The following is a 24,834-nucleotide window of genomic DNA, read 5'->3' as shown; positions in this document are numbered from 1 at the left end:
AGAAAACAAATTGGCCGAAAATGTTAAAAAATTTTGATTTTTACATTTTTTTTTGGGGGAATTTCATATAAAAAAAATGTGAAAAATATTGTTATTTTTGCAAAATTGACACTATTTTTTTGTTTATAGCGCAAAAAGTAAAAATCGCACAGGTGATCAAATACCACCAAAAGAAAGCTCTGTTTGTGGGGAAAAAAGGACTTCAAATTTGTTTGGGTATAGCATCGCAGGACCGCGCAATTGTCCGTTAAATTCACGCAGTGCCGAATCTCAAAATAGGCCCTGGTCAGGAAGGGGGTAAAAACTCCCGGGGCTTAAGTGGTTAAATGTCCCTCATTCTGAAGTTCAAACGTTGGGAGGTAAGCAATCATTGTCTCTCTATAGGATTGTGTGTATTTTATAAGTATGTGATGATTCTATATTGTAGTTTGTATTCCTCTCTGACCTCTAACTGACATTTTTTCCAGACAGCTTGATCTGTTACATAAAGTTGAAAAATAACAAACTCACTGCCACTATCACCAGGCTGAAATAAACTAAAACGGGAACGAATTCATGTAAGAACTGGTACCCTGTAATATAACACACTGATATGAACTGTACAGAGAACTCATGGACAATCAGTCTGTATACAGACAACGTGTAAGCGAGAGAGGAGGAGCCACTGCACGCCCAGATCAGAGCACCGCCCATCATCTCTACACCCCGCAAAGTACACGGCGGAAGATTGTTCCCGCCCATCAACACTGCCAGCCAATCCCAACAACAAAACTACCGACCGATCCCACCCAAGGCACTACAGACAGATCATACCCACAAAGCTACTGGCCGATCCCACCCACAACTCTTCCAGCCAATTCCACTCACAAAACTACCGGCCGCTCCCACCCACAACTCTTCCAGCCAATGCTACTCACAAAACTACCGGCCGCTCCCACCCACGTTGGCAGTCTATCGCACCCACAATACAACAGGCCATTCAAACTCACGACCCTACCGACCAATCACAGCTCTCGCTTCTAAAATTGTTCATCGGTTTATCAACAGGAAAACGATTTGCCCACTGTAGAGGTAGGCGTGGCATCAGCTAGCGGTTGGCTGGATAGTATCAAGTGATCTCTTGGAGCGGAAGGAGAGGGTGCGCGGGAGGATTCAACTGGGAGCCGGAAGTCCTTTTAAACGGGTGAGGTGTGTGATGGTGTATGAGTTCCCCGGTTGTGTACTGTCTCTTCTTACCGCTGCCTCTCTCCTGGCATTGCCCTTCGCGCACAGGTCTGGGGTAGGGTTGTCACCTTATTTATCCCTTTATTCCAGGACACATAATAATTACTCAGGTTCTGAGGCTGATATAATGCACAGAAAACACTAAGTGAGTTTAATTACCACCTTACTCAGTCACAGAACCTGTGTAATTAATGTGTGTCCTGGTTTAAAGGGATGGCATGGCAGCCCTAGTCTGTGGTTACTTGTTTGCGGACAATGAACTGATAGCAAGAGGATAAAGCCTGACACCAGATGTATTCTGTGTGTGACCCCACTGAGGAGGAATATTCCTTCACATCCTGTCACTGTGACACCCATACCACATATGTGGTTGTCACCTGGAGGGCACAGAGCCATGAACACATTGTCAGCAGCATTATATTCTCTCAGAAATGTCTAACATTGCCGTTTACCAGTCCTCAGATGTGTTGGCCGCATTCCTTTTCTTTATCAGGTTTTTGTTTCTTATGCCTCGTACACACGCAACGATTATCGGCCGACCGATCGGCCGTCTTTTGTCCAGTGTTGTTGTGTTGGTTGAAATGTGCTCTAGACAGCACACGAATTTTCTCGGCCAACAACAACCAACTTCAGAAGTGATGTCATGTGCTGGTTTACTTTCCGTGTGTTTTTTCTTCTCTGAGCATGCCCAGTCTTGCTCATCACGTTTTTGTCTGCCGAAATCTGTACTGACTGATGGAAAATCAGCCGTTGTGTTGACGGCCAACAAAATTTTTATAGCCTGCACACCAGATTTTGTTCGGCCGAAAAGTCGGAGTCGGTTGTCGGAAGCATCATACTAACAAGCCGACAATCGGCCGATCGGACGTTGGCCAAAAATTCACGGCCAACAATCGTTGCGTGTGTACGAGGCATTACTTTCCGTCTGGTGATACTGGAAATATCACCCCTCCTGTCTGGTCTGTGTTCCTTTCTCTATGGCAGTGGTGGCGAACATGGGGCTCTGTGTGCCAGCTGTGGCACGCATGCCATCTCTGTGGGCACACGAGAGCCGCCGCCACTGCCCGCACTGTGACAAGGGGAGAAGTGAGCGCGGGCTGTCCGTTTATTTCCCCGCTTGCCCCCTTCTTCTGTCAAGCAGCATGGGACAGGGACAGAGTGGTGCGTGCAGGGATCGCCGTCCACTCTGATTCCTCCTGCCTTACCATTGGCTGAAGCCAGAGACCAATAAAGAGCCAGGACAAGTGCACCATGGGACATGTAGTCCTGCAAGACTATTGCTCCATTTTAATCAAATAAAGAAAAACTACAGCCCCAGCATGCCCTGAGAAAATAAGAGGGACAGCCTGGAGCCTGGGAAAAAAAGGGCTGAGAGAGAAGGGAGAACTCAGAGCAAGGGTGAGAGGAGGCTGAGGTGGTCCAGGAGGGAGAGAGAGCCCAAGCCACAACAGCCCCTGGAGTTGAACCAGCCAGAAAGGAGCAAGAGGATGGTGCTGAGAGGATACCATCAAGAGTGAATAGGGTGATCAAAGTTGGTTTTGTAATTAGGTTTTGGCACTCAGGCTCAAAAAGGCTCGCCTTCACTGCCCTATGGTATCCATGTAGACTGCTATGGTTGTCACCCAGGCTGGTCTTCAAACATGTCTGCCTCTGTATGTGCCTATTACATGGTGGACTGATGGGAACAGTAGTTTACACCAATGTTTCTCAATGAGGACCTCCTTGTCCTCATTGTGTAAACCAATGTTTCTCAACTCCAGTCCTCAAGTACCCCCAACAGGTCCATGTTTTCAGGCTCACCATAATTTTGCACAGGTGATTTGATCAGTTTCACTTCCTTAGTAATTACCACAGCCATTTCATCTGAGGGAAAGCCTGAAAACATGGACCTGTTGGGGGTACTTGAGGACTGGAGTTGAGAAACATTGGTTTACACAATGAGGACAAGGAGGTCTGAGTTCTCTCCTAGGCCCCATTCATACTTTTGTGATGCAGTAATATGCACTGTGCGTGTTAGCGCTCTGCAGGGGCATTCATTTAAATGGCATCCCAACACAGCTGTGACACACGGAAACACGCTAAGGTGTTGCTAAAAAAGGTGAATGCCCATTTTCTCATTTTTTTTTGGTGTGTCAGCCCTTTTCACCTGACTGGGCAGAGCCTTAAAGCGGAACTTAGTGGTTCTGAACTCTAAAGGTTTTCTTACATTAATGACTTCTCTGCAGTACGGTAGAAACCTCCCAGTACTAGTCGCCCCCCCCCCCAACACTTACCTGACTCCTGTATGGATCCATTTCTTGTGATGGCAATAAAAGGGATCAGATTTATAAATAGGGAAAAACATTTTTTTAGCGCCCCTGTCGCCATGAGCTCACGCATGAAAAAAAACGTATATGGAAGTTGCGCCGCGAGTGAAATCGCTGTTCAAACCACACATGTGAGGTATCGCCGCGATCGCCAGAGCGTGGGCAATAATTAAAAAAAAAGAGCTACACTCTAACTTTAAACTGGTAACCGTTAAAACATTTTAAAGCGTCGCCTATGGAGATTTTTATTGACCATAGTTTGTCGTCATTCCGTGTGTGTGTGTGCGCAATTTTAAACCGTAACATTTATCTATCTATTTACTCGGCGTGACATCATCTTTCACAATATACAAAAAAAAATGGGCTAACTTTACTGTTTAGTTTTTTTTTTTATATGCAGTGAAATGTGATTTTTCGTAATTTTTCCATAAAAATGGCATTTGAAAGACAGCTGCGCAAATACCGCGTGACAAAAAAATATTGCAATGACCGCCATTTTATTCTCCAGAGTCTTTGCTAAAATACATATATATATATATATATATATATATAGTGTTTGGGGGTTCTAAGTAGTTTTCTAGCAAAAAATACTGATTTTAACCTGTAAACAAAAAGTGTCAAAAATGGGCTTGGGGCTAAAGTGGTTAATACCGCTTTAACTACTTCAATGCTGGGTACTTTTACCCCCTTCCTGCCTAGGCCAATTTTCAGCTTTCAGTGCTGTTGCACTTTGAATGACAATTGCGCGGTCATGCAGCACTGTACTCACGTGACTTTTTTTTTTTTTTTTTTTATCATTTTGATTACACAAATAGAGCTTTTTAAAGACTGAGCCTTCTTTTGGTAGTATTCAATCACTGCTGTTTTGTTTAGCAAAAAAAAAAAAAAGTAAAAAAATTATATATATATATATATATATATATATATATATATATATATATATATATATATATATATATATATATATATATATATATATATATATATATATATATATGTGTGTGTGTGTGTGTGTGTGTGTGTGTGTGTGTGTGTGTGTGTGTATATATATATATATTTTTTTTCTAAGTTTCCGTTATAAAATTTTGCAAACAAGAATTTTTTTTTTCTTCTTTGATGGGCGCTGATGATTGGAGCACTGATGATCAGTGTAAACAATGTGCTGATAGCCATGCCAGTTATTGGCTCTCCTTTCCTCCCACAGACACAGTGCGTGAGGAAAAGACTGCCAATATCCGGCAAGTCTGTTTGTCTGTGATCAGCTTTGATTGGACACAGCTGAACACATGGTAAAGGGCTGCTGTGATTGGCCCTTTACCTCGATCTGTGATCAGCTGTGTGGTCACAGAGCGCGCCTCAGGGGCGGGGTTCTGGGAGGTTGTCCGTGGGCGCCCTCCAAAAACTGGACGACTGCGCTGTAGCCATCTTTCGGCTATAGTGCAGTATTGAAGTAGTTAGCTCACTGGAGCCCTGGGCTGTGGAGGGGGTGGGAGCTGGTGGCTCCGCTGACAGGCTGAGCCAGGTGCCGATTCAGGCATCTGGGTGGATCCTGAGCAGGTGGTCACAAACTTTCCCCAGCCTGGACCAGCTCTGCCAACAGCGGGCTTCAGCTGAAAACGATCACAGGAGTGCAGAACTGCACTTCTGTGATCCATTGGAGAAGTACAGTCAAATAAGCTTTAGCTATACTTTAACCACTTTACCACTAGAGCATTTTGCTTTTTTACGTCTGGGCCACTTTTTGCGATTCGGCGCTGTGCGACTTTAACTGACAATTGCGCGGTCATGCGACGCCGTACCCAAACGAAATTTACGTCCTTTTTTTCCCCACAAACAGAGCTTTCTTTTGGTGGTGTTTGATCACCTGTGCAATTTTTACTTTTTGCACTATAAAAAAAGAGAGTTTATTTTGAAAAAACAACAATATTTTTAACATTTTTTTTATATGAAATTCCCCCCAAAAAAGATGTAAAAACCAATTTTTTTAAAAAATTTTGGCCAATTTGTTTTTTGCTACCCATGTTTGGTAAAAAAATCGCAATAAGCGTATTTTGATTGGTTTGCGCAAAAGTTATTGCGTTTACTAACTAAGGGAAAGATTTATGTCATTTTTGGTGTTTTTTTTTTTTTTTTTAACGAGTAATGGCGGCGATCTGCGATTTTTTTTTTTTTTTTTTTTTTTTTTTTTTTTTTTTTTTTTTTTTTTTTTTTTGTGGGACTGCAACATTGCGGCTGACAGATCGGACCCTTGACTGACATTTTTGACACTTTTGGGGGTACCAGTGACATTACTGCAGTAATCAGTGCTATAAATATGCACTGTTACTGTAAAAATACACTGGCAGGGAAGGGGTTAATGTATGCCTGGTGCTTACTAACGTGTGTGGGGGGAGGTGACTGGGTGAGCTAGGGACAGATCGGATGTTCAGCTATGCTGAACACTCCGATCTGTCACTCCCTGTCACTTAGGAGATCCGCCCGCTCTGTTTACACAGGCGGGCGGATCTCCAAACTAGATTCCCTGATGATCGGGGCAGAGCAGCAGCGATCGCCGCCGCTCCTCCCCTGGCCCGACTCCCGCTGTGACTGAAAACAGCGGGAGTGCGCCTCCGGCGGTGTGCGAGTGCCGCCTACAGGGGGAGGAGTCTAGCGACGTAGGTCTACGTCGCTAGACGATAACGAGCCACTGTGCCGCAGTAGCAGCACAGTGGCTAGTGTTAAAGTGGTTAATAAAGAAGACAAGTTGCTGCAGCCCGGAGTGCAGTGATTCATCTTCTGTTCTGACTGATGGTCATCGTTTACACACTGCTCAAACAGCTATGGTGGTCCTCTGTATATGAGAGACCAAAAGAAGATGGGGATCATGGTTGTATATAAAGAGGGCCAGTCACCAACTGAAAAAAATGAGGTCAAAGCCCATTCAGTTGCTTACTTGCAGTGTTTTTCCTTTCCATAAATGATGTAGCTGCTAGGGGAAAATGTGAAGAGGAATACAATAGAGTGTGTATGGAATATAACTGCGCTAACTAATGTGTTCCAGCAGCGACTTAAATTGCGACAAACAATCAAAAACGTAGGGAATGGGTAAGTCGCGCTAATGAATGATGTTGTCAAATATTCGCATAAATGTCAAATCATATAAATCGTGAAAAAGTGTCCACATAGACTGTCCAATGGTCAAATAAATGTCCCAAAACTCAGGAGTTCTTCCAAACTCTTCAACTTGAAGTATAAGCCACCAAATAAGTGATCTCCTTACCAGATAGATAAAGGAAATAGGCCCTCAAAACACCAGATGAAGTGGGTCTGCAGCCTCGAATCCAAAAATTGATGTGGTTCCCCAATGATGTTTGCATGTGAAAAGAAATTACATATCCATAGCGTGACACTGTATGACAATCTCTCAAACACCCAATATGTGAACCTTCACTATGAAGGTGATAGGAAAGGCCACAACACCAGTGCAATTCACACTGCCAACGGCCAGGTAATGCGTGAATAGAACAGCCCAATAACCACCAAGAGGGTAGAGAACCGCCACCAAAATCACTGCCTGTTACCAGAGTCTGATTTGTGCAAGCCAAACGATCACAAAAAATGACTTCTGTGTGTGCCAAATACCATAAAGAAATAAGTGCAGAAATGTGAAGAGACACTCAGAGGTCTGATGATCCAAACCAAAATCACTGCCGCTTACCAGACTGTAACAGGTGACAAGCAAAAGTCTCAAACGATCCTCTGGATATCTCTGTATTCCATCATTCCATATTTACACCCCAAGTAGAAGCAGTCCAAGCACTGGTTTCCCATGAAAAAGCTGTCATATCCAGCAAAGCTTCTCTGGCCCGTCAACGTGATTCATTTCCCAGCTTCTCTTCTCTTCGAGCCGAGTCCTATACCTCATCGCTCCGGTATCACTTAGGAGATCACTTATTTGGTGGCTTATACTTCAAGTTGAAGAGTTTGGAAGAACTCCTGAGTTTTGGGACATTTATTTGACCATTGGACAGTCTATGTGGACACTTTTTCACGATTTATATGATTTGACATTTATGCGAATATTTGACAACATCATTCATTAGCGCGACTTACCCATTCCATACTATAGAGTGTCACTTGAATGAGTCTCTTGGAGCTGCTGACATTGTAAATGATTCGCGAACCTCAATCAGGCTCAAAATAGATTTACGCTGCTGGGTCTAATTAAATAATTGTAGTGCATGCACGAGGAGATCACATTGTTCAGGTAAATGATACTTCCTGTTTATTTCTAATGAACAGCGAGTTAAATAGTTAGTAGGCGGTGTCATATGTTAGTTTGTCATAAGCATAATATTAGCATACTACTGATTATTTGCAGCTTTCTGATTAGTCATGTCCATTATAAGGTAGTCCCCTTCGAGTTTATGAATGTTATCTTCTCTTGAAGGCACTGTGCCAAGGCTCCATCTTTCTTCAGACATTCCATTTTGGTAGAGGGGGTATCTAGTAACGGCCATTTTGAGTAAGGAAGACAGAAAAAAAGATATGTACATGTACAGAAAAATAGACATTTTGCTTAATTCACAAGTGTTCATTACATTCCTTCACAACATCACATCTAAGATGGCGACGTCCAGCAGCAGTCTCAGGGCCTTTGTATGTCTACACTAAGGAGGTTTGTACAGGTAAATAACATGCATAAAGTAGAGTGTATGCTCATATATAATCTTATGGGAAGATTTATGTTGAAATAAATGGTCTAATGACATGGTCTCTTTAATGTTATATCTATGGGGTCCTATTCAAAGCTGCACGCCTAGCCAGACTTGCTAAGTTAAGCAGTACATAAAACCAATATTATGAGAGATGCATCTTAATCCCTGGATGAGTGGTACTTATCCGTGTGTGCACAGTGTTCATTTCTGTTGTGAATACAGGTTGTACCAATACAGAGTGAATCTGCAGTACATTCAGGTTGCAGGCATCTGTATGTTCTGGAGTCTGCACAACGTGTTACAGTGCTCTCCCCATGCTACATGTGCTCTACTGCTTGTGTCTTCTATAGAAGGTATTTTGGGGCATAGGGGTACAGATGTTATTACTGATCTGAAAATACTAGTTGTCTGACCTATTCTGCTCTATTATGTGTAATACTTTCTCAGTCACAGCTTGAGAATAAGTATATTGATCAGTAGCTAATCATAATTTGATCCTTACTAAACTGAACATTATCTAGGGCCTATGGATACATTCTCTGTTTAAACAAGGCTGTGAGAAGCAGGAAAGGAGAACTCCAGCTGATTGTTTGAAAGATAAATATAATGGGAAAGGAATAGACCCTAATGGTCCTACTTCTGTCTGTCCTTTTCTGGCCAATGTTTCAGAAACTGGAGGTCCTCCCATCAGTGACAGAGCATGGAGAATCGAAAGCAAAAAAAAAACAGAAATTGTATTATTACTTCCTATAGTATTACTTTTTTTTTTTTTTTGGTTCTTTTTAGGAAAATACCTCTTTGTCTTCTAGGGGGGCTCCTCCCTTCCTATGGTGTGCTTTATTACCTGAACATAAGGCTGCACCAGGGAAAAACTGAACCCAGAAGGTTCTGCTTCTGCTGATCTGAAGAGTCTGCCGCAGGAAATTCTTTGGACATTTGTCCTGAAGTTGGAAGAGGGAAACTACTAGTAGTAGACGGGCCTGATTGGGATAGATCAGTATCTTCATTCTGTTGGGATTGAACCAGATTTTGCAGTGGTAGAGTTAGCAGTTTACTCACAGAACAAATCTTTCTCAACTTGTTTAAGCAGGGCAGATACTTGTTGACTATTTAGATCTGTCAGCTGCATATTTTCTGAAACCGTTTTTGCAAGACCATCACTTTCTGTCTATAGTATGGAGATGGAGAGGAGGACCTGTTCAAAGTTATCATCGAAAGTAAAAGAAAATCCCAGATTTTCATTTGACACCAGAACAGGAATAGGAATTCTGGTGACAACTGGGGATTCCCTCATTAGAGGCATTTCCTCTAACCTCCTGTTTGGCTATGGGACAGGAAGTGAACAAAAATCTCCTCTATTGCAAAAACAGTTGACTGGGGTTATAACTTTCCCTTACTCCAGGCCTCGACAAATCCCGGGCGCCAGGTCGCATTTGCGACTAGAATTAGCGACCTGGCGCCTGGGGTGCCCTGCAGGATGTGTCCTGTCCCTTTTGCGCCCCCCACCTCCTCTTCGAGTTCACGGAGTTCGGCGTCCAAAAATTTAGTCCCCGGCTTTTCGGCCTTCTTCTGTGAGATGAGAAGCTAGGGGAACTGGCGCCCTCTTGTGGTGGCCGGGAGTAATGCATGTTCTCAATGCCAAAGAGGAGAAGAGAGGGAATTTTTTTAAGGCTTCATCTCTCTGTCCAGTTACCTTTGCTTAAAGGTAAGTGGACAGGGAGTGTGGTTATTATTATTAATTTATTTTTTAAATGTAAAAAAAATAAATAATAATTTTTTCTTTTTTTTATATATCTTTTTCTCTTACGTCCTCCGACAGTCGCCGCCCACTTCATATTCATCACCAATGGGGTTATGTCCTTTATTCCGTAGGAGTAGCTAGGCAATAGAATATGTTAGTACAAAGACTTTCAACATATCCCACCCCCAGGGGGTGGTCCCCTCAGTACATAACCCTCCACTTCCTGTATCCAACTCAGTTTCATTTGTCTAGCTGTCAGGAGTAGCTGGAAGTTTCTGTGCTGGGGCACCTTGTCTCAGCTCTCTTTCCTTTCTTTGGATTTTATTTTCTTGTTAGCTGTTATTTTACCAGCGTTAGTTAGTTCTTCTGATGAAGAGGATCATGCGGGCTGCGTCTCGGGCTGACCCCCCTGGTAGCAGGCTGTGGGTCGGTGGTTTCTCAGCCCGCCATCGAGCGTTCAGTCAGGTATCGCTCCTGAGTTATCTGAACGACCCATCCCTGTTCCGTGCAGGGATGCTAGGTGAGGTGGCTACCTCACTGGACGCTGTGCGGTTTCTCAACCCACCTTCTGATGCGTCCTGGATGCGACTCTCCCTGCCTCATGTGCAGCGGTTTGTTCGCCTGTGCGGGTCCCCCACGCCATATGAGAGGTAAGTGCATTTATGTGGGGACCTGTCTGTCTGGGGGGTGTCAGTCTGGGACTGTGTACCTTGCCCTGTGTTCACACTATTACGTTTTCCCTATCTCTCACATTGCATGCTGTGGGCTGCAGGAGGGGGGGCTGGCTGCACTCTGTGTCAGTTTTCTGTCTGTGTGAACGGCTGTGTGCTGTGGGGCTTGAGTTTCTCATGCTTGGGGCACATTACAGCGCCGCTGCGGCGGTTTGCCATGTTCCTTTTTTGGGCAGATGGTGTGTTTTACTTCTCCCTCATGGGGTGTGGGAGCGGCGGTTTCGGCGCCAAAACGGCGCCATTTTGGCTGCGATCGCTCCGGCCGCATGTTTTACATGCATGGCGGCCATTTTCTTGTAGCCTCCATAGGCTTTCATAGAGCGCCCTGTATGCCGGCACTTCCTTTCCTTCAGGAGCACCGCAGGCAGCAGCAGCAGCACCGGTCTATCCAGGTTCATTTCTCTTTATTCCCTGTATCCTGCCCTGGTATACTTGTCCCTGTGGGGGTCCCTTGTGTGGGATGCTTAGTGTGAGTGGGCTACGATCGCAGCGCTCTCTTAAAGGGGCAGTCACCCATTTATTTTTGCTACTACAAGGGCATGGATTCTCAGGAATACTAGTTTCCTGCCAATTTAGTGGGAAGCCAGGGGACTGCGGTTCCCCCCCCCCCCGGGGGGGATTTGGCTGCGATTGTGGCTAGCCTTGCGACTCAGGTGCAAATGCTGGTGGCTGCTCAATCCTCTAAAAGGCCCAGAGTTTTCAATTTCCTCTGTTTCAGAGGGTGATGGTACTGGGGCTGCTGGGGCAGAGATCTCCTTATCGGGGTCTCGTTCCTCCCTGGACCTTATAGGGTCAGAAATGGAGGCTGAGGTAGAGGGGGTTGATAATTCTCCCCCTGGCTCGTCTGAAGAGCTTGCACTCATGGATGAATTGGTTGCTTCTATCAAGCAAACTCTGCGTTTGGAGGAGGAAACATGTCCTCCAGCTGCCTTGGCGGCTTATGGGACGCAGAAAAGGCGCATATCATCGCAGATGTTTCCATGCACTGATGATTTTCAGCGCGCTGTGAAAGAACGATGGTGTAATATACGCAAACCTTTTGCTGTACCAAGTAGGTTTAAGCTGCGCTATCCTTTTACGCCCGCTACTGATGGGCGTTGGTGTGTCCCACCTCCGGTGGACCAGGCGTTAGCAGTTTTGAACAAGTCCACTGCGATTCCTGCTGAAGACACCCCGGTTTTTCCCGGGATGCCACGGACAAGAGGATGGAGTCCTTTGCCCGTCGTACCTATTCTATTATGGGTTCTATGTTGAAAGCTTTATTGCTTCACTTATGGCGGCCCAGGCGGTCGCGAACTGGACGCAGGTGCTTAGGCGTGTCCTGGGGGCTGTTTTTGCCCCCCAGGCGACTTTGGATATGGTGGATCAAATCCACCAGGGTGTCATGTATTTGTGTGATGCGAACCTGGATATGGTTCCGTTGGCTGCACGTGTACACAGTGTGGTGGTGTTATCTCGCCGCCTGGTTTGGTTGAAGTGTTGGTCTGTGGATCAATCTTCACGTATGACCTTGGCCAATCTGCCTTTTGATGGTTCTCGCCTTTTTGGCGAATCCCTGGATGCCCTAATTAAAGGGGTCACGGGGGGTAAGAGCACGCTCTTACCTCAATCCCACAAGACTAAGACGGCTCCGGGAAAAAAGAATGCTTTCTTTCGGCCCCCTCAGGGGTCCTTTCGTGCCTTTCGGTCACACTTTTGGGGCAAGCCGTCCAAGGGTCAAGGCTCCCGCAAGAAGCCGTGGGCAGGTAAGCAAAAGTCCGGCCAATCCGGTTCTGCGGCCCACAACAGTGCGGCCTGAAGGGGCGCCCTCACCCAATTCACAGGAAATCGTTCGATCTGGCTACTAGATCGAGTTTCTCTCTCGGCCGGAGAGCAGATTTTTTCCCTCAAGTCTTCTGTTATCCCCGGAGCGTTTGCGGGACCTGCATCTAGCGGTGCAGGACCTGAGGGCTCAGGGAGTGGTGGTCCCGGTGCCTCATTGGGACAGATTTCGGGGGTTCTATTCCAATCTGCTCACCGTGCCCAGGAAGGAGGGCAAGGTGCGTCCGATTCTGGACTTGAAGGCGCTGAACCGCTTTGTGCGGGTGCGCAAGTTCCGCATGGAATCCCTGCGGTCGGTGGTGGCTGCCCTGGTTCCGGGGGAGTTCATGGCTTCCATCGACTTGCAAGATGCGTATCTTCACATCCCGATTTTCGAGGGTCACCAGAGGTACCTTCGATTCGCCATAGCGGAAGATCATTACCAATTTGTGGCGTTGCCTTTTGGTCTCGCCTCGGCTCCGAGGGTGTTCACCAAAGTGCTGGCACCGGTTCTGGCTTTGTTGCGGGCCCAGGGCATTTCGGTTCTAGGGTATCTGGACGATATTCTGGTTCGGTCTGCGACCAGCCAGAGTCTGGAGAAGGATCTGTCCGTCACGTTGCAGACTCTGCAGGAGTTTGGTTGGACGATCAATTTTCCAAAGTCGACATTGTGCCCATCGGTTCGGATTTCTTACCTGGGTATGATTCTGGACTCTGTCCAGGCGAAGGTCTTCCTGCCGGAAGAAAAACTCGCAGCTCTTCAGGAGGCAGTCAGGTCCCTCAGGGACGTTCCATCTTCGTCCATTCGGACGTGCATGCGGTGTCTGGGATTGATGGTCTCGGCTTTCGAGGCGATTCCCTTCGCCCAGTTTCACACACGGGATCTCCAAGCGGAGATATTGTCCAAGTGGGACGGGCGTCCGCAGTCTCTGGATCTCCAGATGTCATTGAGTTCTCAGACCAGAAGGGATCTTCTGTGGTGGCTTCAATCCCTCTCAGTATCGGGGGGCAAGTCTTTTCGTCCCCTTTCGTGGACGGTGATCACCACGGACGCCAGCCTGTCGGGCTGGGGTGGTGTTCTGGGCGTTCTGTCCACCCAGGGTGTTTGGTCGACGGAGGAATCCTCCCTTCCGATCAATGTTCTGGAACTGCGAGCGATACTTCTCTGTCTTCGTCGTTGGACGGACAATCTTCACGGCTACCCGGTTCGGGTGCAGACGGACAATGCCACGGCGGTGGCTTACATCAATCGCCAAGGGGGCACCAGGAGTGCCCGGGCGGCTCGAGAAGTGGCCGCGATTCTGTCTTGGGCCGAGACGCATGTCCCGGCAATATCGGCAGGTCACATTCCGGGGGTGGAAATTTGGCAGGCGGATTATCTCAGCCGTCGAACCCTGGACCAGGGAGAATGGTCCCTTCACCCGGCTGTCTTCCAGATGTTGTGCGCGAGGTGGGGTCTTCCGGAGGTAGACCTGTTCGCGTCTCGTCTGAACAACAAAGTACCACGGTTCGTGGCAAGGACGTGCGATCCTCGGGCAGACTCGTCGGACGCGTTGGTTGCCCCGTGGCATCAGTACCAACTGATGTATGCGTTCCCACCGATTCAATTGCTGTCCAGGTTCCTTCGCGGAACCGACCACGGTGATTCTTGTGGCACCGGACTGGCCTCGCCGGTCCTGGGACGCAGACCTCGTAAATCTGGCAATCGACGCCCCGTGGCGTCTGCCTCTTCGAGAAGATCTTCTGTCGCAAGGACCGATCTTCCATCCTGCTTACAGTCGCTGGCCTTGACGGCCTGGCTGTTGAAACCGAGGTCCTGAAGAACAGGGGTCTTTCCCCTGAGGTCATTCACACCTTAATGAATGCGAGGAAGTCTTCCTCGGGGAAGGTTTATTACCGTACTTGGAAGGCGTATTTTGCCTGGTGCGAATCCAGGGGTTTCTCTCCTGACACTAATTCGGTGTCTAGGGTGTTGCCCTTCCTTCAGACAGGTGTTGACCAGCGTCTGGCACTGGCCACGATCAAGGGTCAGGTGTCTGCTTTGGCCGTTCTTTTTCAACGGCCTGTGGCATCTGATTCTTTGGTTAGCACTTTTGTGCAGGGGGTACGTCATCTGATCCCTCCTAGGAGGGACCCTCTTCCCCCTTGGGACTTGAATCTAGTTCTATCAGTATTGCAGCGTGCTCCTTTTGAAAGGTTCAGGGAGATCTCGCTGTCTTTGTTATCCAAGAAGGTCGCCTTTTTGGTGGCTATCAACTCGACTCGTCGAGTGTCGGGGCTGGCAGCCTTGTCCTGCAAGTCTCCGTATCTGGTTGTGCATTTGGACAAGGTGGTCTTGCGACCTAACCCTTCTTTTCTTCCAAAAAGGGTTTCGGACTTTCATCTCAATGAGGACATTGTCAAACCTTCGCTTTGCGCGAAGCAGAAGCATCCGACGGAGGTGTTGCTTCACTCCTTGGATGTTGTCCGGGCGATTAGAGTCTATCTCAAATCGACTGAGTCTTCTCGCAAGTCGGATGCCTTGTTTGTCCTTCCGGAAGGTCCTCGGAAGGGCATGGCGGCGTCGGCTTCTACAATCGCCAAATGGATCAGACAGACCATTGATCAGGCCTATGCTTTGAAGGGGAAAGTTCCCCCTGTACCTGTGAAGGCGCACTCTACCAGATCTGAGTACGTCTTGGGCCTGTCGTCATGGGGCCTCTGTGGCCCAGGTGTGTAAGGCGGCGACTTGGTCGACCGTACACACTTTCACGATATTCTACAGAGTAGATGTTCAGGCATCGGCTGATGCTTGCTTTGGCCGCAAGGTTCTTCGTGCGGCAGTTCCCTAGAGCCCTTGTTACGGGTTCTTTGGCCTTTTGGGATATTTGTTTTTTCCCTGGGTTTTCTTGCTCCTGTTGAGCGAGTGTTTTGTTCTTATGCCCAACTGGTTTCCTTCCTTTGGTAAGGTTCCTTTCTCTGATGGGGAGACGGCGTTGCCTTGGGCGCGGCTGCGTTCTTCCCACCCCTCATGTTTACACTGCTTTGGGACATCCCCATTGGTGATGAATATGAAGTGGGCGGCGACTGTCGGAGGACGTAAGAGAAAACGGAATTTTTGTAAAATCTTACCTGTAAAATTCCTTTCTCTGAGTCCTCCGACAGTCGCCGCCCCCGCCCCTCTTTTGGGGTTTTGATGTACTCTCTACTGCTATTCCACTGAAACTGAGTTGGATACAGGAAGTGGAGGGTTATGTACTGAGGGGACCACCCCCTGGGGGTGGGATATGTTAAAAGTCTTTGTACTAACATATTCTATTGCCTAGCTACTCCTACGGAATAAAGGACATAACCCCATTGGTGATGAATATGAAGTGGGCGGCGACTGTCGGAGGACTCAGGAATTTTACAGGTAAGATTTTACAAAAATTCCGTTTTCCCCTCATAGCCGTGCCACAGCCGAAGGCCCCTTTCACACGGGCTGTCTGATCAGGTCCGCCTGTCAGTTTTTCAGGCAGACCTGATCGGACCGTTCAGTCTCCTCTATGGAGCAGTAATCTGCCGCCATCTGACCCTGCCCGCCAAAAACAGACGGATGGTGGTTCTATTTTCTATCCATCCCGTGGATCGGATCAGATGGCATCGGATGGAAAGCGACAGACAGTCTGTTTCCATCCAATTGCGCTATAGAGGAGAGTGGGGTTCTAGTCCTATTTATGTGTAAATTTAGTATCCGTTTTATTAAATAAAGCTTGGTTGTTAGTTTTAAAAAAAAAAACTGGCTCCTAACTTTTTTAGCTGGCTCCTAGATTTCAGGCAAATTTGTCAAGCCATGCCTTACTCTATACAAATTTCTTAAAAAAAAAAGTTTTGCCTTTTAGTTACACTTTAACTTTGTGGGGTCTGTTCTGTTAATGAGTGAGTGCACGTTTCCTGGCCCATACAGTCTAGGGATCGACCATTTTTTCAGGGCCAATACCTATTTTTCCGCCCCCCCCCTTAGGCCAATAGCTGATATAAGGTGCCGGTATTCCGCACATTTAAAGTTTTTTTTTTTTTAATTTTTACACTGTCCTTTTTTAAAATAATACATTTTTGATCACTTTTATTGCTGTCACAAGGAATATAAACATCCCTTGTGACAGTAATAGGCAGTGACAGGTACTCTTTATTGAGGGATCTGGGGTCTAAAAGACCCCAAACCCCTCCTGCACTTAAAAACGCCAAGTTTGGCTGTTTTGAATGCTGCCCTTTTTTTTTTTTCTTCTTAAATCTGGCGCCTTTAAGGCTCCAGTACCTGGAAGTGATGTCATGACATCGCTTCTGGGTTTTTACATCGGAGACCCAATCAGAGAAGAATGCAGCTTTGTTCGGGTTTCGGCCAGCCAACGGTTTTGCTGGCTTGTCGCTCGGGTCTCCCGGTGGGACGGGAGACCCAGGCAAGCCGCGGAAGGCGGCACAAGGGTGGGGGAGAATGTCCCCTCCCACTCCTTGTAATGACAATCGAGTGGCTCTTCAGCCTTATCAGTTGTCATTACAAGAAAGCCGACCGTCGGCTCTAAACAGTGGTACTGGGATGATTCCTCTAGCTGCAGGTATCACTCCGGTACAACCACTTGAAGCAATATCGGCAAGTTTGTGGGCGATACTTCAAAAAAAGTGAATTTCGACCTCCGATAATCGTTCAAAGCTCCGGTGACCTGCCTGCAAAAATCCTGTTTATCAGCTGCCCTGCCGCCCTCTTTCTTACCGGAGGGACTCGGTATACTCCCCGCACTGCTATGACTAGGGGCCGGCCGTCTTTGGCGCCCCGCTCATCTGCATCGGAATCCACTGCTCCCGCCGGCGCGAAGGCCGAGCCTCGTGCTTCAGCTGCTATGGCCACCCAGACGGAGGATGCAGATCCCGCGATCAGAACAACTTTTCGGCCCTTATGCAGGCTATCTCCACATGCCAATCTGCCTTTACCACCAAAATTGAGTCTGTCCAGCTGGACATTGGCTTAATTAGGCGGGTCATGGACAAATTTCGTACGCGGCTGACGGAGGTGGAGCGCAGGGTCGGTGACACGGAATACACCCGAAGAGACCACTCGGCCTCCCTGCATACCCTCCGTGTCAAAGTAAAGGCGCTGGAATACCGGGCGGAGGTCTCTGAAAACCGCAACCGCCGCAACAATCTGTGGATCCTGGGCCTCCCGGAGGGGGCTGAGGACCCTAACCCTGCTGAGTTCACGGAGCGCCTCCTCCGCAACTTGCTCCCAAAAAAAAAAACGGCCGCCTTCTCTCCGTTTTTTGCAGTGGAACGGGCTCACCGCATGCCTGCTCGCAGGGGGCCCCCTGGAGCTCCACCGCGCACCTTTATCCTTCGCCTGCTGAATTTTCGGGATCGTGACCTGGTGCTGCGGGAGAGTAGGAAGCAGGAAAATTTGCGGTTCGAGGGGGCCAGATTGATGATATTCCCGGATTTCTCATTTGAAATGCAAAAGCTGCGCAAATCCTTTGACCACGTCAAGCTGGCCCTGAGGCAGAAAGGCCGGAAGTATAGCATGCTGTTTCCAGCCAGGCTTCGGGTACAAGATGGCGAATCTCTCCGTTTCTTCACCTCCCCGGAGGAGGCCTCCCCTTGGCTGGAATCCTTGCCCCGCCGCTAGGTCCTGTGATACCTGCGAGTCCATACCAGCTGCTGGCCTTGCTGTACTTTGGTTCCTACCTGCGGGGTGTTCCTGATTCATTCTGTGACTCCTGGAACCTGCACTGACACTTTCAGGTGACCTGTTATTTTTTCCCCTCCTTGTTTTTATTTTTATCCTTATTGTCCTCAATGTGACTGCATTTCACCTGGAACTGTGCATCCCCTGGAATTCTCTGGGGTCCCCCCCCTCTTCTTCCGTTTTGGCTTCTCCGTCTACTATTATGACTTTTTCGGACCTTCTGTTCCAGATCTCCATTGCTGCTGGGACGGCTCCCCTCTTCTTCATTTTTCTATTTTGTCTTTTTGATATCAGTTCTCTCCCTACCTATTTTGATATTTTTATATTTATGATATTACCTATTTATGATATTTTTTTTCCCGTACCATGGGTTGGCTCTCTTTTTTTATGGGCAGTGTTATCGGCCCTCCTGGGGTGATTGACTGTTCCTACCAGGCGCCCTCTTGGTATAGTGTCCCCCATTTGACACTGGTCATGTTTAGTTTGGGGTCTCAAGCTCACCCGTGTTTTTGGGGTGGGGTGGGGGGTTGGGGAGTGTTGGGGAAGTTTTTGTTTTTTGGGTTTTATTTCTATGCCTTGTGTATTATTTGCCACCAAGGTATGTCTATATTTATATGTGCACTTTATTGACTTGCTGCTCTCTGCACTGCATGTGTGGGGTTGGGTTTGTTTCTCTAGTATATGGTCTGGGCCTAGAGCGGAGCGATGCCTCGGACGGGCGGTTCCCCCTCTTTTTATCTCGCTTCCATGTACTATGGCCCCTCTGAGGTTGGTCACGGGGAACATGCGGGGCTTGAACTCTAAGTTTAAGCGCTCCTTGGTGTTCTCCTTTTTGCAGAAGCACCACCCGCATATCTGCGTTCTTCAGGAGACCCACCTCACAGGCGCCAGGGTCTTGGCCTTGAAGAGGTCATGGGTGGGGGCATATTATCACTCTACCTTCTCATCGTACTCCCGTGGGGTCAGTGTTCTGGTACATCGGTCCCTCTCGTTTGTGCTCCTGGATCTCCATTTGGACCCAGATGGACGGTATATTATACTGCATGCCCAGTGTGATCGTCTGGAATTGTTAATTGTTGGTCTGTATGTCCCACCGCCTGCTGACCTTGTCTTACTGCGCAGAATCCAAGGCCTGGTGGCTCAGTACTCTACCCCTAACTTGATCTTTGCTGGGGATTTTAATGTGGCGCCTAATCCCTCCCTGGATAGGCTTCGCCCTGACCCGGCGACTGACTCTGGCTTGGCCCGCTGGGCGGAGGCGCTTGGTCTGCAGGATGTCTGGTGCTGGAAACACCCTTCCCTGCGCCAGTATACCTGTCACTCGACCACTCATGCTACCTTTTCGCGCATTGACGTGATTTAGGTCAGCTCGTCCTTACTGCCCAGGGTGTCGGGGGCTGCCATCCTTCCGCGGGGCATTTCGGACCATGCCCCGATGATGATGGACCACTCCACAGACTCGGCAGTGGGTCAGGGACTTTGGCGGCTTTCCAGATTCTGGGTAACGGACGAACGGATTGTACCGACACTGTCTTCTGAGTTGGGCGAGTACTGGCAACATAATGATGGCACTGCGACTCCGGCTATGGTTTGGGACGCCTTTAAGGCCTATGCTAGGGGCAGGTACCAATATAATATCTCTAAAGTGTGGAGGGAGTCTCGGGTACAGTTGTCCTCAGCGGAGGCCAGGGCTGCGTCTCTGGAGGCCACTTACCTGTCCACTTTGGATAGGGGTGCGTATTCTGACATGCAGTCCGCGTATCGGGAGGTGGCGCTGATTCGAGCTGAGTTCTGCCGCCGCTTCCTACTTTCCCAATCCCTACAGGTGTTTGAGCAGGGGGAACGTTCTGGCAGATTGTTGGCCTGGCTGGCGTCGGAGAGGTCTGGGGGCACTAGTATTGCTAATATTAGGGCGGAGGATGGGACGTTGATCTCAGACCCGACGTTAATTTCGCAAAGATTTGAGGAATACTACTCCTACCTGTATACCTCCTGGGTGGCCTACCCGCCTGAGGACCTGACAGTCTATTTAGACTAGATTGACTTTCCCTCCCTCCCTCCTGCTCCCATCTCCCTGAGCAAGGTTAGGAAGGCGATCAAGTCCCTGCAGACTGGGAAGACTCCCGGACCAGATAGCCTTCCCACGGAATTTTACAAAACGAATCTAGACGTCATTGACTCTTAATATCATTGGGTACTCTGTGCGGCCTTGGAGGCAGGCTCCTTGCCGCCTTCCATGTCGGAGGCTGTTGTTGTTGTCCTGTCTAAGCCCGGTAAGGACCCCAAACTGTGTGCCTCTTACCGGCAAATTTCATTGCTGAATGTGGATGCGAAAATTTTGACAAATTCTGGCCAATCGCCTGAATTCCGTGATCCTCAGCCTGATACATGGGGATCAGACTGGATTTATGCCGGGCAAGGGCACGGACATCAACATTCGCTGCTTGCATACCAACATAGCATGTGCTACGACGGGTGACTCACGGGGTGCGGTGGCTTCGCTAGATTCAGAAAAATCCTTTGATTCCGTGGAATGGGAGTACCTCTGGCGGGTATTGCTTAAATTCGGCCCTAGGTTTATTGGCTGGATTCGCCTCTTATATGATGCCCCTACGGCTCGAATCCGTACCAATGGCCTCTTGTCCTCCCCATTCCGGTTGGGCAGGGGGACGCGGCAGGGCTGCCCGTTTATCTCCTGGCTTGTTTGCCCTTGCCATTGAGCCATTAGCTATACGACTTTGCACGGCCGACGATGTGGGGGGACTGGTGGTGGGACAGATAGTTGAACGCGTCTCACTCTATGCAGATGATACACTCATATCTAAATGACACCTCAGATTCCCTTGCTGTGGCCTTGTCCATTATAGATAGACATGGTGTATTTTCCGGGGTTCGGATAAATTGGTCCAAGTCCAGTGTACTGTCTCTTACTGCACTTACCTCCCCCGCCGGCAGATATGCCCTTACAGTGGGTTACTCAGTTTAATTATCTAGGGGTGATAGTGATACAGATCTGTCCCGCTATATTCTGGATAATTTGGAACCTGTGTTTCAACAACTGGTGACTAAGTGTCAGGTGTGGCGGACTCTCTTCTTTTGACGCCAGTCGGCCGAGTGAATTTTAATAAAGATGATCTTTCTCCATAAATTTCTTTATATTTTCAGGAACACTCCGATTCCCATCCCTGCGTCCTTTTTTCGCAGAGTGGATGGGGTGCTCTCCTCTTTTATATGGGCTGGAGCTGTCCCACGCATAGCTAGATGGAAATTGCAGTTGCCATCATCCCCGGGAGGCTTGGCTTTGCCATGTTTTAAGAAATACTACTGGGCTGGTTACGGTGTGATGGTGGTTTGCCCAGCCTCGCTCTAGCCCGGCGGTTACCCTGGAAGCGGCTATCATGGGCTCCTATGCGCCCCTGTCAAACTTAGTCTATCGGGGACGGAGGGCCGCAGCTCAGGCGACTCCCTCCATGTGCACGGTGGTGAAGGTGTGGGAGCAAATGCTGGTGGCTACGGGGGAGGGGGGGACTGTTTCGCCCCATACTTCCTTGTGGGGGAACACGAACCTGTCCCACCTCAGGTCTATCCCGGATCCCAGTATCTGGGCTGGCTATGGGGTGGTTAAATTGCAGCACATTATGACAGCAAATTTAGACTTCCATCTCGGATGCTGTTTAGATACCTACAGCTGCGACATGCGGTGCAGGCGCAGTTTCCGTCTCCAATAGACATTGCCCCTCATAGAGTGGAGAGGTTCCTGACCACACGCAATGCGGACAAGATTTTATCTTCTGTCTACCTCCGCCTTACGTGTGGTCAACCGGATGGGGATCCGTCCCTGTTCGGGCGCTGGCATCAGGAGGTTCCTGCTCTTATTGAGGATGACTGGGGTCCAGCAATACCTGCCCACAATGATCTCGGCCAGGGATAGGTTCATCCAACTAAAATTTATTCATAGGGCGTATTACACCCCCCAGCGCTTGGCTAGGATCTACCCTTCACGCTCCTGTGTGTCCTAAGTGTCAGCAGGCGGTTGGAACCTTCTTTCATGTGGTATCGGACTGTCCGGGGATCCAGGAGTACTGGAGGGAGGTGGTGACTGAAATATGTGCGGTGACAGCCGTACAGGTGCCCCTTGACCCTAGGATACTTCTTTTGGGCATGGGTGGTTTGGTGACACAGGCCAAATATCTAAAGTTGTTACTGTTCTATTTGTCTTTCTATGCCAGGAAGGCTCTGTTGCAGAGCTGGGGGGGGGGGGGGTCGGCTCCTCTGACGGTCGCCCACTGGCGAGCGTTGGTGGACTCGGCCCTCCCGTTGTATAAATTAACTTATATGGGACGTCAATGCCCACAGAAGTTTGGGAAGGTATGGGATCCGTGGCTTAGGGTTAGGTCCCTACAGATCTAGATCCTGGGACTTATCTTGGTGGCGGGGATAAAGCTGTACTCCTTTATGTTCCTGGGCGATGTATGGGTTATTATTCCCCATGGAGGATTGAGGGGGGGGGGGTGACTCGGCGGTGTCGCCCTCCAGCCTCGGTCCTCTGCCCCGACACCTGCTCCTCCCTGAGAGGCCCGGGCTTCGTTGGCTTTGGGATTTGGTTAATGCTGAGTTTTACATATATCTGATGCTCTTTAACAACATCATATGCTAGTTCCTGCTGTTTGCACTATATACTTGCATTTGTGCACATGCTATAGGTTTCTACTGTCTAGTCTCTTTTTTTTGAATAATGTACCGTGATGGTTGTGTCTGATATTTTGCTGTTTTTTTATCAATAAAACTTTTCTGTTGAAAAAAAAAAATGTCTTTGTGTTTTGTAGGTGATGGCTCTTCTGGACTCTGAAAGGAGGTCATCTGGCTGGAAATGCTCCAAAACCGCCCTTCAGGAAGAGGATGCCATAAACCTTCTAAAGGAATTGGCAGAATTGAAGCGTAAAGAGAGGGAAAAGGACCCTGAAGTGAAACGTGTAAAGAACAAATATAAACTGAGGGCCTCAGCTTATCCATCCCCTGGAAATATTGTACACACTGGATTCCAACTTTCTCCTTCTCTAGGCCCAGGGGTTCTCCCACTGCTTCCCTCACAGAGATTAGAGCCTCAGGAACCTGGAGATGAGCCTTTTAAACAATTAACATATTTTCCAGTGGAAAAAATAGACAATGTGGTCCACTCTGGCAGGCAGCTGCCACACACCCCTTCATCTACTAAGCCTGCGCATGGTCATGTACTGAGGGAGATTCAACCTAATACCAAGAATGTCAACAGCTTGCAGAAACTGCCGCGGACTGTCAACTCCGGTATATGTAACACAACTGAAATTATACGTAATGTAGAGGATGTAAAAATATCCGACCATACGAAAGACCCAGAGAAAGAGAATGAGATTCCCATGTCTAAGATCAGTGCACATAAAGTGAGTTTTTTTATTGACTATATGTACATAGGCTGCTTTAGGTAGCTCAACATTTTGACAGTTTGTGAAGTAGGGCAGTCAAAAGATCAAATATATAAATATTTTTTTGGTCATATTCCCAGGATTTATTTAATATTCTCTTTATTACACTTTAAACTTATTATCTGAGTTACAGGATTACATAAACCGCAAATAAAGGTTCAAGCTTTGCAATGTGCCATATATAATATCCATTTTAGTCAGGATCTTAAAGTCTCCATTCACACTAACGCGACTTGTCAGGCGACTTGTCAGCCTGACAAGTCGCAGTCCGTTGTGTGGTACGGGAACCGCTGTAATAGGAGCGACACAATTCGCTCCGACTTAGAAAAGGTTCCTGTACTACTTTGGGGCGACTTGCATAGACATTCATTCTGTGAAGTCTGTGCAAGTCGTGCTGCACGTGACTTCACAGGTCGCCCCCGAAGTCGTGCCGCTTCAGTGTGAATGCGGTCTTAGTATTTAGCACAGCTACACATTTATTTATTTATTTTTTTAAATACAGATGGTTATACAGTTGTGTTCAAAATTATTCAGCCCCCAATGCTGTAAAGGGTTTTAGGGAATTTAGTGTACATTTGTAATTGTATTCAGAATTAAATCCTACAAGGACTTCTTAAAGAACCATATGCAACTAAAATGACATCAATTGGTTTTGTAATACAGTAGTAAATGTTTCTTTTGTGAATTCTTCATTGACACAATTATTCAACCCCTTAAAGACTACCACTCCGAAGAACAGAGGTTCATTGAAGTGTTTTCAATCAGGTATTGAAAACACCCGTGGATGTCAGGGAGCAGCAATAAAGCCTAATTAGCACCAATTAGGCAGCTTTAAAATGACTGTAATACTCAGCTCCTTCTAGACATTTACTGGTGTGGTTGCAAACATGGTGAAGTCAAGAGAATGGTCCAGGAAGACAAGAGAAGAGGTGATTACTCTTCACAGGAAGGGCAATGGCTATAAGAAGATTGCAAAGATGTTAAAAATACCAAGAGACACCATAGGAAGCATCATTCGCAAATTCAAGGCAAAGGGCACTGTTGAAACGCTACCTGGTCGTGGCAGAAAGAAGATGCTGACTTCGACTGCTGTGCGCTACCTGAAGCGTAGAGTGGAGAAAAGTCCCCGTGTGACTGCTGAGGAACTGAGAAAAGATTTGTCAGATGTGGGTACTGAAGTT

General features: G+C 47.8%; 1 protein-coding gene across 1 annotated transcript in view; it reads left to right on the top strand.

The window, feature by feature from the left end:
* The first annotated feature begins 1,121 nt into the window (after positions 1-1,121).
* Positions 1,122-24,834, top strand: part of LOC309547974 (uncharacterized protein) — a 64,062-nt gene continuing 40,349 nt past the window's right edge. The window contains exons 1-2 of the mRNA XM_082247965.1: positions 1,122-1,188; positions 23,018-23,611. Coding sequence (XP_082104091.1) covers positions 23,021-23,611 — 591 coding nt within the window. The 5' untranslated portion in view covers positions 1,122-1,188; positions 23,018-23,020. The remainder of the gene's footprint in view (positions 1,189-23,017; positions 23,612-24,834) is intronic.

This window comes from Pelophylax lessonae (genome assembly GCF_965119305.1).
Source record: "Pelophylax lessonae genome assembly, chromosome: 2".
Taxonomy (NCBI): Eukaryota; Metazoa; Chordata; class Amphibia; order Anura; family Ranidae; genus Pelophylax; species Pelophylax lessonae.
The sequence above is the reverse complement of the archived record's forward strand: the minus strand, read 5'-3'. Positions and strand labels throughout refer to the sequence as shown.